We start from the raw sequence: 13130 nt of genomic DNA, 5'->3' as shown, positions 1-13130 counted from the left end.
TACCCAAGTGATTATTATTAATTTTTTATCTGACAAAATACATCCGGGTCAAAGGTGACTGTCATATATTATTTATACTTCACAACCTTAAGAACATGCTTTAACATCAACTGAGAGGCCCACCTGGAGTCAGGCTTGGATATTTATATTATTATACACAAGTATGTTCAGTTAGTCTTCAGCTAGTCTGTATCTCAAGTGAAACGGACAAGAAGAGAAATAAAAACAATGTCAGGTAATGAGAAACAGACATTCTGAGAGAGAGAGTGAAGTTAAAAGCTATATGTCACTCCTTAGATTGGCTTCTGTCTTCATTTCTCAACGCTTATCAAAGTATATCAGTGTCTGTGAGGAAATCGTGCATATTATTTGCCCTTTCTGGGTTGGTTTGGCTATACGGTGTGCATGTGCATTCATGAGACATTTTTCCATGCTGTGTAAATGGATTCCTGGATGTCTGGATACCACCCAGTTATTTTATTCGGTTCCAAATCTCCATAAGGCAGCTACCCCAGGAAATAGTGATCCCAGCCATTCTCCACAACACACACACACAGACAGCATGTGAAATACTATTCCAGGCATAAGATGATTTTTTTTTTACAAAGGTACTTTCTTTAAAAACAGCCTCTCCACTTTTTTTTTTTTTTTGAGAATTGCTCACAAAACCTTTTACTAACCCTCATGTTGTTCCAGATCCATACTTATTATCCTCTATATGAGGATGGAGTAACACTTAACTCAGATCTCATTTGCTCTTGTGTATATTCAAAAGTGGTTTGTTTTGGGCCACATGATATACTAATGTTGTACTATTATTACTCACTTTCGGAGCTTGAGAGCCCATTTCCTTTCAATGTATGGAACAGAGCAGCATGAACATTCTGCTAAACATCTTCATACAGGTTTGTAATGACATGACAGGGTCAATAAATGTTAACAGAATTTAATGTTTTGGGTGAACTATCACTTTAAGCTCAATCTAGTGAATTATCCAGGGCAATTTCTCACCACTTCATCTTACTGTTTATTTCTGTGGAAGTTGTTGATAGGGTGTGGTTTGAATTGGTCTGAGGGAGTTTGTACCATGGACCATTTTAAATAGACTAAATAACCACTTAATCAGTGCACTTACTGTACCTTTTTTTACTAAAAGCAATTTGCTTTCAATGGAGATCGCAGTCTGGGCACATATGGTATTTATTATATGTGCGTATGCCGAGAGAGAAGCAAACAAGCATTCTTGGCTGCTTTTAAAATGCCCATTTATTCTGCTTTTAATCAGCACGATCAAGGAATTGGATTGCAGTTAGCTGGTAAATATATAAATAGATTGTGTATTTTGCTCACATCTGTTAAATCGAGGTTGGAAAACCACTCTTGCTTTATATCACACAACATACTAGGCTACACACAAAATTCCCATTACATTTGTGGTAAAACATTGGCGTTCACATATTAAACTTTATCAGTGATAATTTTATTTAAATATGTGTGTGTTTATTTACATTAAGCAAAATAATGTGGTAGAAACTTTGAATTTTATTAATTAGATTATAAATTCAAAAGCACTGTTATTGTCAAGGCAAAGTTACTATTACTGTAGTGTCATAAAGTTTAATAGGCATGTTTAGACCTGATCTGATGTTGATCAAACATGTAAATCTATTTAATATTGCAGAATTAATTAATTGCCTCCTATTCTTTCAAAACCATCATTTCCATCATCAAAAAGTTGGATCTTAGATATGTCAAATAATGGAGGCTGATTAAATTCTCTGCTGTACCAGTTATATATTTCCCAGTGTCTGCTCTGAACTCGAATTCTGATCCAAGTACTTCAACATAAGCAATAACCTTAATAATTACTTGCAGGAATCACTCTCACGAACACCTGAAGTATCAATCCAAGACGATTAATTCCCAATGTTCTTACATTGTTTAAAGAAAATTCCACGCCAAAGTCCATTGATGCTAATGTTACAGTGTCTGGCTTTCATTAATATTAGATAGGTATCAAACCTGCTTTTCCCAGGCACAGATGGCGTGATCCATGATTTCTTTCCTACAGTGCCACCTGATGGCCAAGGTTTGTACTTTTGGTGAAAGCATATTTAATTTTTAGTTTTTAAGGCAATTGTTTAGTAATTAACAAACAGATGTTCCAGTTGTGAAGCCATTCTCTCTCTAAGCAGACAGATAAGCACCGGCAATCACATTGATGTTCTGTATCCTTGAACAAAATGTCCCAGCAAAGCCCAGGTGTCCTGCACACAGAACAAACACATATACATCGAACCCAACTGCAGCGATAAACCACACACACGTGTGCATGAAGGTAACACTGCATTTGACTGAACACACCTGAAATGTGACTGTATCATCAACTTCATACCTCTTAGCTGCAAGTTAATTTTATGCATTTTGCAGATGCTTTTATCCAAAGCAACGTACAGTGCTTTCAGGCTAACCTTTTTTACCTAACATGTGCTTCCTGGGAATCGAACCCCCAACCTTGCGCTCCTAATTTAATGCTCTACCACTTGAGCCACTACATTAGCAGTCAGAGCTTGCATAGTGACAGGAAATGGCCTGAAATAAATGCAAACAAATTTAAATCTAGTAATCTCTGACTTTGTACCGTCATACACTTACTAAGCTGGTTGTTGACAGCAATAAAAATGTATGTATTTTTACTCTTGTGCATCTAAATGATAATTTTTCCGAGTTTTCAATCAGCCTTTGGTTTTATTTTACAGCTGTTTTAAAACTCAACATCTTGCATCAGTAAGATACAGTATGTATGATAGAGTTAATGAGGAGTAATTCATTCAAAATTTTAAATTACCTAAAAATTTACTCTCACTCAGTCCATCCGAGATATACTTGTGTTTGTGTCTTCTTTGGAGCAGATTTGGAGAAATGCAGTGGTTTAAAGTTAAAAACGTCTTGATGGATTTTACAAGATGGATTTTTTTCTTGATGGATTTTTGCAACCTTTCACTTCACAAGACATTAACTGAAGGACTGGAGTGGTGTGTAACCTTGTGATTTTTTTTTTTATCAGCTGTTTGGACTCTCATTCTGACGGCACCCATTCACTGCAGAGGATCTATTGGTGAGCAAGTGATGTGATGCGACATTTCTCCAAATCTGTTCTGATGAAGAAACAAACTCATCTGCATCTCTGTAAGTAATGCTATTTAAATAAACCATTTGATGACTATATACTGCAAATGCTACATTAAAAATGCACAGTTAATCCAGATATTATGCTTAATATTCTTATCTTTTGTTTGTTGCAGTTAGTTCATTGTAAAATCTAAATATATAATTTTAAACTATATTTAATGAAAAACTTTCAAATGCAACCACATACAGTAGGCAAGGCAAGTTTATTTATATAGCACATTTCATACACAAAGGGAATTCAATGTGATTTAAAGCATTTAAGATAGAAAATAAAAAATGTAAATGTATTAAAACATAGTAAAATAGTAAAACGAACGAAAAAGAGGTTACAGAAAGGAAATACAGTGCCTATAACCATAAAATGTGAAATATATTTTTTTTGAGAGTTTTGTATTTAACAAAATAATGAACTGCTGAACACTGAATGTAAAATAATTGTATTATTGTTTGTAAATTCCAAACAATGTGGTTGCAAATAGGTTTTGATGTTTTAAACTGATCTGAATATATTTGGTAGAATATACAATTCTTTTTAAATGATTATTTAAAATCTTAAAATACGCCATCAAATACATCAAGCAATATTTGGATTATCATTGCAAACTTTTTTTATTTTTATGAAATATTGAATTGCTCAGACGGTGTTTGCATTTAACAACCAGTCAAGACGAGAAGAAGAAATCGTGCTCGTTCTGCATCTGTGCACGGAATATAGCATTAGCCTTCTCCACTTTCTGAGTTGTGTTGAGATACTTATTCAGCAGAGCTCTGTAGTGTTTCTCAGGATGGCCGCCCATATTATCCACCTTCCAAGTGTAGTAGGCATTGGTTGAAGGAGTGTTGAGATTTTTAGCCAGCCAAACCCAGAGTCTAGCGCAGGGCAGAAGACCCACGGCAAAGTACAGCGGCTCTTCATTGTCCATCAGGTTTCTGTAGAACGCCAGATACTTCTTCATAGCTGGAGTTTGCTCAATGGGAGGCTCACCCTGTGGAAATAATATAAAGGTAAATCAGTAGCAAAACTCGAGAGGTTGAAGATCTGAATGTGAGAACTTGTCATATTAATATTTGTATTTGTAAGTTAAAATTTACACTCACAGCTCTGATGTGAAGAGTTGAATCTTTCAATTTGCACACACAGACAATGATCAAAACACCCGTGTTTTGAATTGGAAGTTGTAGATTAATAGTTACAAATGTGTAGAATTACATTCACACAAAGAAAATGACATTCTTTGAATGGCAAAATGAATGCAGTGTCTTAAAATCCTGTCAAAGCTAAGGATATTCAGTGAAAACAATTGGCGTTGTTCATTGGTCGGGCATCGACCAATAAAATGTTCTCATTCGCACCAAAGCCCCGCCCCCAGCTCTGCTCTCTCACATCTGCATATACAAGTGCACAAGTGAGTTTTGCAACAGAATACCGCAAAAAGAGTAGCGAAAGTCAGAGCGCTAGGATTTGAACTAGTACTTCCAGATCTGAGAGGTTGTAAGTGCCGACTTGACGTTGTGCAGCGAAACTGAAGTAAAGTGCAAAAGTAAATATGTCGTAAACATGTGTGTATGTCATTTTCTTTGTGTGAATGTCATTCTACACATTTGTAACTATTAATCTACAACTTCCAATTCAAAACACGGGTGTTTTGATCATTGTCTGTGTGTGCAAATTGAAAGATTCAACTCTTCACATCAGAGCCATGAGTGTAAATTTTAACTAACAAATACAAATATTAATATGACAAGTTCTCACAATCAGATCTTCAACCTCTCGAGTTTAGCTACTGATTTATCTCCATAAAATAAGATTATAAACCATCTTCAAGGAATTAGGAACCAACTTGAAAGCTTGAAACTGTTCGTTGATCTTATTCTTACCTCGAAAAAATATTGTTTGAGCATCAAATTGCCAAAACGTTTGTAACTTGAGTATCTACCATTAAAGAAGTCCTCGAGGTCATTAAACTGAGTTACATTTGCGCTCATTTTCTTCAACATACCAGCCACTTTCAGTACATAGTTAAGATCTTGGATGGTGAAGCTGATATATCTCTCTGCCTGCAAGCTGCCGTTCTGCATTTGTATCAGGAAGTCCCCTCGGATCGTCTTATAGGCGATGTCTATATTGTTCTCCCAGATAAACTCATAAACATCCTCCACAGATTTCATTTCCAAACTGTTACTAGGACAGTTACAGATTGTGTACCTGTTATACACACAAACCATTTTTAATCTGAATTCTTAGACTAGAGAATTGGTGTTAGATGAGACTGTTCAGTACAACCTATCATGCATTTCTAAAAATAAACTGGCCTGGGGAAATCAACAAAGAGCCATTATATTAGGATCCTCATTTAGATTACAAATGAAACTATTTTATATATTGTTGTGTCCTGTTTATGAATCTAAAAACAACATCTAGTAATCACGCCAAAGTTGCTGTGTAATAAAAAATTTAACATTAAGACCTTACCTAAAATATGTGAAAGAAAAACATAGAAAGGCCGCGGTCTTCATGTTTCTTGTGTCTTGATGTGCTTTTCTCTTCAATTCTTCAACTTCCCCAACCCAATCCAAGTACAACAGCTTTCACAAAGAGAACGTTTTATCTACAGTATCCGTGTTTATTGCGTAATAATGAATCAAGCCAGCTTTTTACTTTCATATTTGAAAGTGAAAAAAGCAGACTAAGTTCAGAGGTCAGGATTTAGGGAACTTCTACAGAAACGGAAGAGTGGATGGAACCAGAAGTAAAAAGTCGTTCAGTGCTATTGTCCATATGACTTCATTTTAAAAACTATATTTATTCCAATAAATAATTTATTTTTCTTTCTTTGTTTTTTTGAGTTATCAATAAGTAAAAAGTGTGAATATTTTCGTAACCTAATATTTTCTATAATAAAATTAATTTCATTGGACTACAACATAAATTGATTTTACAAAACTCATTTTAAAAGTTTATACCAGACGTAAAAAGACACGACCCGCCCACCTGCAGCAACGGAAGAACAAGCCCGGGCAAGTCCTTCACGCTCGTCTGTTCCATGAGTTTAATTGAACAAGGTTTTCCACGGAGCCGGATCATTTATACTTCACGTACCCCATGTAAGTAATTCTTTGTATTTTTAAAAGTTTGATTTTACTCTAATTAACGTGTTTGTGTTGTGCAATCTCCAAAAGCACTGCTCTGTTTCCTACAAACATCTGCGACCGCCAAATTCGAATGTGCTCTTATCTCAAACAGCTCTTAACTTGAGCCACATACTGTAAAAATCTACAGGTGTTTGTAACTTCAAAAACATTGTCGTGGCTTCGACATAACATATTGAGTTTTGTAGTGGACGCTGACTCACTACACACGAAGCCACAGCTAACGTTAGCTGATTGATTATCAGTTAGTCCAAAGCTGTTTAATTATGGTAAAGCATAGTTAAGGCAAATATCTGGCATAGTTCATCTTTCACAAAAGTGTACACTCACAATGTAACAATGTTGTATGTAACATGTATGTTAATAATGTAATATGTTACTCTATGCATACGCCTAACGTTAACTCATAACCCAAATTTCATATTTGTATTGCTCTGTAGTTATTGGGTGCAGATGTCTAACCCCTTTCTCTTGATATATTTATATGAATTTTGCTGATGCATTTTAAAACCATTTGTTTAAGTGATTAGATTTTTTGACTAATTTATTTGTATTAACATCCCTCCTCCCAATATTGTAATTGGCTAACTGCTTGTAGGTGCTGTGTGATGATGATATTACAAAAATTCAGTGGGGTTTTTACACAAGGTTTCTGATTATTTTCTAAAATAAGTTCTGCGATGAACTAATGTTAATCATTCTTGTTTTGTTAAGCAGGGTAATCATCACTTGTATTTTAAGTGTATTTTTTTTTAAAGGGCTTTCATCACACTTGTATTCAAAAGGCTAACTAACTTAATTTTTTTTTCTCTCCCCATTGACAGATGGGATGGCCCTTTAAATTGTGCAGCACCGTGGTACCAGGAAAGAGTGACATTTTAAAGCATTATAGACTGCATCATGGGACCTTTGGACACAGCCATCTCACCTCTCACCTCTCAAGATACCACCCAGAAGCTAAATCCCTTAATTCACCACAAGTAAGTCTTTCATTTACCTGCCCTTTGTGTCAAAACCCTGGATGTCACAATGAAAAGGATTTTTTTGAACACACAGGTCATCATCTCAAGAATAACGGGACCGTTAAGTGTGTTTTCATAGGATGTGATCACCAAACAAATGTGTATGGGACGTTTGCAACACACAAACACAGGAAACATACTCCACATACATCACAAGATTTCAACCAGGGATTATCTGTGGGTTACCAGAGGAAGCACTTGATTTTGAAGCCTCTGTAGAGGATGATGTCCAAAATGATGCTAATCATGAAGGCAGTAGCACTAATATACAGTTATCTTGCTTTTTTGTTTGTTAATTAGACTAATTAGAAGAAAAACTGTCTCAAGTGTTATTACTATTAATATATTATAATAAATAAAAAAGAAAAACTATTACAGACCTAGGGTAATGATGGCATTACATGGTTGGAGTGAATTTACCAACAAAAAATAATTTATTCATTATTGTTCTATTAACTAGGACCCAAGTGCCACTGCAGTGAAGAAGAGAGATGCCACTCTGAGATGCCTCTTTGAGTATATGGGAGAGAGTGGACAAGAGCTCATCTCTGATTACTTTGTAAGTATTGTTTCAAAGCAGGTTTGGGTCAGTCTGGTGAACAAGTTTAAATTGTGCTGACTGTTAATGTGAACTGACTGAACCAGCATTTGGCAGGTAGTGGTGGAGTATTTGTTTTTCATCAAGAAATGAGATTGTTTGTCTTAAATACTTTATTTTTTATCTCAAAGGGGGCTGCAGAGACCACTGTTCATGAGGACCTGAAAATGAAGAATATGAGCATCTATGTCTGCCGTGAGCCAGATGCAGTAGGAATCATCATTGAGGGAATACCAGTCCTTACCAATCTTGGAAATCTGGCCAAAGCATGCTGCTTGCTGCTTGGGTTGACATATGCACTTAATCTTGGGTATCCATCCAAGGTTTCCAAAACATTTGGGTGTTTCAAAGACTTTTTGTGGGACTTGACACACTGCGCCCAAAACCAAGCCCCAAGTTCATGACTCTGAAAAACAAGCTCCTTGCCTAGGCACTCAGACATGACTGTCACTCTGCACTTGTGAACAGCTGTTTTCTTTGTCTGTTCAACATCATTATACACTGGACATAATGTTGAATTTTTCAGGATGTTCTAATGGTTTGTTCTTGTCATGTGTTATACTATGCTGCAGGTCATACTTTCTGGTGTGAAAAAGTTTATATTTTATACACACAAAATAGCCCTGCTGTGAAGCTGCACTTTAAAAACTGGTCAGTTAGTGGGATCAGTGAGATGTTTAACTAAAGAGGTTTCAAAATATTCACACACGCTGTGAAGGTATTATGCTAAGCTGCACTTTTTAAGTTGAGGTCAGATGCTCATGCTTGTGACCTGTAATGTTAGTGTTAAATGTTTCAATGTTATGTACACACTGTACTGTGAAGGTGTTTTACTAACCTGCACTTTATAAGCTGATGCAGATGTTATTGGTTGTTTACACTGTACAGCTCATTGCTGCTGTTTGTATATGGCTTGTGACAAAAGTGCCTGTTAACTTGATATTAAAATGTTTTAATATTATGTATGTACAAAGTAAAAAACTATACTGTGAAGGTGTTCTACTAACCTGCACTTTATAAGCTGATACATATGTTATTGGTTGTTTACACTGTACAGCTCATTGCTGCTGTTTGTATATGGCAATTAATAAATGTTGGAAATTGACACAGTAGCTAAGCAATTAATTATTTGAAGCAGTTTACACTTCCAAAACAAGAAAGGGCAAATTGGTTAAAATTAATAAATCAGAAGACATTAACCAGTATTTTTTCATTTAAATGTTACCTATTTTAATTAAGTCTAATGTGTGTAATATACTGATATTTTTTACATTGATTGTACTCAATTTATTGGCTTTTTCTGAAAATGCTACTTAATATTTTCGCATACATTGAAATGCATATTATTAAGTTGTCCTTACTCAAAATATCAGTTCACTAAACTTGCAAAAAGTAGTTGGAAAATGTTGTCTTAATTTTATTGAGTTAGATCCAAGTAACAGTTTTAATACACCAGAGATGCCAGAGAAAAACATTTTGGTGTTTTGTAAAATCTTTGGTAAAATGTTTATATTTTTAAATATGGCAAACTATTTCCTCACACAAGCTTGTGCAGTTTATCAGAACAATATATTGCACAGATTCTCTTGTGCATGTAAAACCATAGACTGTAAAAAACTGGTAAAAACTGATGCTCCTTGCACTGGTTGGAATTTTTCCATGTTAAAAATGACAGTTTCCTCGAAAAGTGCACATAGCGTTTTAGATATTGTATTAAGGAAAATATGGAAAAATAAAATACACCGTAAAAGTGATTGTAATTTCAGCTGTAAAAGACTGCAAAAATTCTACTGTAAAAAAACTTTTAATTAATATATATACAGTGAATATCTGTTAAAGATCTAATTTTTGGTACAAAAATCATTCCCAGAATTGTTTCTTAGTTTATTCTGTTAATATTTTTCTATTTATATTTTTTCATATGCTGTTAAATTACTGTTGCATTATCTTAATGTTATATGTTTTTAATTATTACATTGAAAATTTGTATCCTTAAAAATACATAATAGAAGAGATTTTTATTGTTGATGTTACACACATTGAATAGACCAGAATTATATTTCTGTTTAAATGCACTGTGGACATACAATTGTTTATGATTAAAAACTTAACATTAGACTTAACATTAGATAAAATATTACATTATTTTTAAATAATTAAATATTTTTATTGCATACTAACCATAAAATATTTAAACAAATATATCCAACAATATTTTAAAAATACTTGAAATAATTGGGAATGTCGAGTTGCTCAGTCAGCAGACTATTTGCAACACTTCTCTGTAACAACCAGTCAAGACGAGAAGAAGAAATCGTGCTCGTTCTGCATCTGTGCACGGAATATAGCATTAGCCTTCTCCACTTTCTGAGTTGTGTTGAGATACTTATTCAGCAGAGCTCTGTAGTGTTTCTCAGGATGGCCGCCCATATTATCCACCTTCCAAGTGTAGTAGGCATTGGTTGGAGGAGTGTTGAGATTTTTAGCCAGCCAAACCCAGAGTCTAGCGCAGGGCAGAAGACCCACGGCAAAGTACAGCGGCTCTTCATTGTCCATCAGGTTTCTGTAGAATGCCAGATACTTCTTCATAGCTGGAGTTTGCTCAATGGGAGGCTCACCCTGTGGAGTATAAAGCATTTTCAGTGATTTCAGAAGCAACTTGAAATTTTTAAAGTCTTTGTTTTTCTATTCTTACCTTGAAAAAATATTGTTTGAGAATTAAGTTTGCAAAACTTTTGTAGCTCGAGTATCTGCCTTTCATGAAGTCCCTGATGTCATTGGGCTGAGCTACTTTGGCACTCATTCTCTTCAACATCTTGGTGACTTTCAGTAGATAGCTGATGTCCTGGATGGTGAAGTTGACATATCGCTCTGCCTGCAGGCTGCCGTTCTCCATTTGTCTCAGGAAGTCCAACCCGATAGTCTTATTGGCGATGTCTTTATTCTTTTCCCACAGATGTTCATACACATCATCCACTGCCAGACTGGAACTACAACAGAAAACATGTGAATTATAATACAACCATATCTCAGATATGCACAAATCACTGAAGAGAAGCAGAACAACTGTTCATTACAACTTTGCACATATTTATAACTCGTAAAATGTTGAAAAACTTGTGGTATGAAAATGGATCATCAGGACTCACCTGAATCCTAAGAAGCAGAGACACAGGAGGGTCGAGGTCTTCATGTTTCTTGGATCTTGTAGTGAACTCGTCTTCAGCTCTTATCTGTAAATCCTGACTGCTATCTTCAGTGAGACAGTCTTTTATAGTGGCAGTTTATTAGCTAATGCACAATTGTGGAAATGGATGATAATGGTAACATCTCCGGATTTAGTATCTGTCTGCACATCAATTCCCCATTTGTGAAATACTTTTTAGCTCATTCTGAATCTTGCAAGATTGCATCTCTGTTGAGTTCCTGTTCCTATCTATCTATCTATCTATCTATCTATCTATCTATCTATCTATCTATCTATCTATCTATCTATCTATCTATCTATCTATCTATCTATCTATCTATCTATCTATCTATCTATCTATCTATCTATCTATCTATCTATCTACCTATCTATCTATCTATCTATCTATCTATCTATCTCACTGTAAAATTTAATGTTGACTTTACTTAGAAAAAGTGAGGAAACCGATTGCCTTAAAATTTCTAAGTAGTGTGTTAATTTTAAGTTTGCATAACATAAAACAGTTTGTACAGAAAACTTGTTAATAAAGTATACTTAAGTACTGTTGACTTAAAATAATTCATTGTGTTAACTTTTTATTAATGTTCACATTACTTGGAAAATATTAGGAAACTGATTGCCTTAAAATTAACAAGTAAGCTGAACAAAAAACATTAAGTAAAGACAAAAAGCAACAACCGAACGGTTGTAAAAAATGTTATTGTCTACAGGTATTACAGTGTTTCAAAACAATGTCATTCAAGCACCGCTAAATTTTAAATATTTATATTATTATTATTATTTTTATTTTTTTATTTTTTTATTTTTACAAAGGACTAATACTTTTTGATGCGCAAAAAGCACCAAACATCTAAAATGCAAGTGCAACTATATAAAATAAACTGTCAAGGATCCTGACTGTTTGACAGTCTTTGAGCTAGAACTAACAATCAACATCAGTTTATTGGAAATTTTTATTAAATTACTTTTTTTGTGTGATGTGACATACAGCCAAGTATGGTGACCTATACTCAGAATTCGTGTTCTTCATTTAACCCATCCAAAGTGCACACACACAGCAGTGAACACACTCGAGGGCACCTAAGTCGTGGTATTGCCGGCCCAAGACTCAAACCCACAACCTTAGGGTTAGGAAGCAAACTCTCTAACCACTAGGCCACGACTTCCCTGTGACTTTTTTAAAAGGTTACACAATATAACATTGTTCTAATAGTAGAAAAACATTTTCAACTAAGGTTTAACAATGTATAACTTCAATTCAAATAATTTTAAAATGTTTGTGCAAACACAAGCTTTTGTGAGATATTTCACCCAAAACTGAAAATGTTCTTCTCCCTCGTGTCATTCCAAACCCACAAGATTAGTCTTTGTCTTTCAAAGAGTTCTTTTTAGGAAACCTTAGAGACTTCTGTTCCTTCACTGAATGTCCGGGTAACCAAAAGATTTTAATTGAGTGTATATGATTTGCTTAAATACACCTTAATGACCTTTTTAATATGTTTTAAGTTTTGGTTACCTGGACTGTCAACAAAACCAGAAGCCTCTCAGATTTAATTAAAAAATACTTGATTTGGGTTTCAAAGACCAAAGTGTCAAACCAAACCAAAGTCTTATGGGTTTGGAATGACATTTTTGAGTTTTCTAAATCTCAAACAGCCTTGACTTTCATCATCAGCAGATTTTTTGTCACTGTAGTTTTGGTTTCAGAGATTTATGTTCAATGGAAAGAAAGACTCAAAGTTGAAGAATAAAATCAAAGTTGTACTTGAGATGTAAAAACCATCCAAATGGAGATTCCTGGCTGTCTTCTGCCAACACAGTCAGAATCCGATGGAAATCTGGAGTATGTCACATTCACAGTACTTTAAAAACAACAGCAAAATTACAATTCATGTTACATTTAAAATAATCTCACAAATGTACATGTAACTTAAAAGAATTTGGAACATTATCTTATGCT

The 13130-nt window shown here is 34.6% G+C and overlaps 2 protein-coding genes across 2 annotated transcripts; both read right to left on the bottom strand.

The window, feature by feature from the left end:
- Window positions 1-3745: 3745 nt before the first annotated feature.
- Window positions 3746-5865, bottom strand: LOC132098338 (uncharacterized). Its single transcript, XM_059504480.1, has 3 exons — window positions 5666-5865; window positions 5071-5398; window positions 3746-4178 (listed from the first exon to the last, which is right to left on the bottom strand). Exons 1-3 carry the CDS (start codon window positions 5707-5709, stop codon window positions 3855-3857), a joined length of 696 nt encoding a protein of 231 aa, XP_059360463.1. The 5' UTR covers window positions 5710-5865; the 3' UTR covers window positions 3746-3854.
- Window positions 5866-9963: 4098 nt separating this feature from the next.
- On the bottom strand, window positions 9964-11268 carry LOC132098337 (uncharacterized). Its single transcript, XM_059504479.1, has 3 exons — window positions 11112-11268; window positions 10658-10952; window positions 9964-10581 (listed from the first exon to the last, which is right to left on the bottom strand). The coding sequence occupies exons 1-3, from the start codon at window positions 11153-11155 to the stop codon at window positions 10258-10260; spliced, it is 663 nt and encodes a 220-aa protein (XP_059360462.1). The 5' UTR covers window positions 11156-11268; the 3' UTR covers window positions 9964-10257.
- Between the last annotated feature and the right edge of the window lie 1862 nt (window positions 11269-13130).

The sequence above is a fragment of the Carassius carassius genome, chromosome 22 (genome assembly GCF_963082965.1).
Source record: "Carassius carassius chromosome 22, fCarCar2.1, whole genome shotgun sequence".
NCBI classification, from domain to species: domain Eukaryota; kingdom Metazoa; phylum Chordata; class Actinopteri; order Cypriniformes; family Cyprinidae; genus Carassius; species Carassius carassius.
Note: the sequence above shows the minus strand (reverse complement) of the source record. Positions and strands in the feature narration are given on the sequence as shown.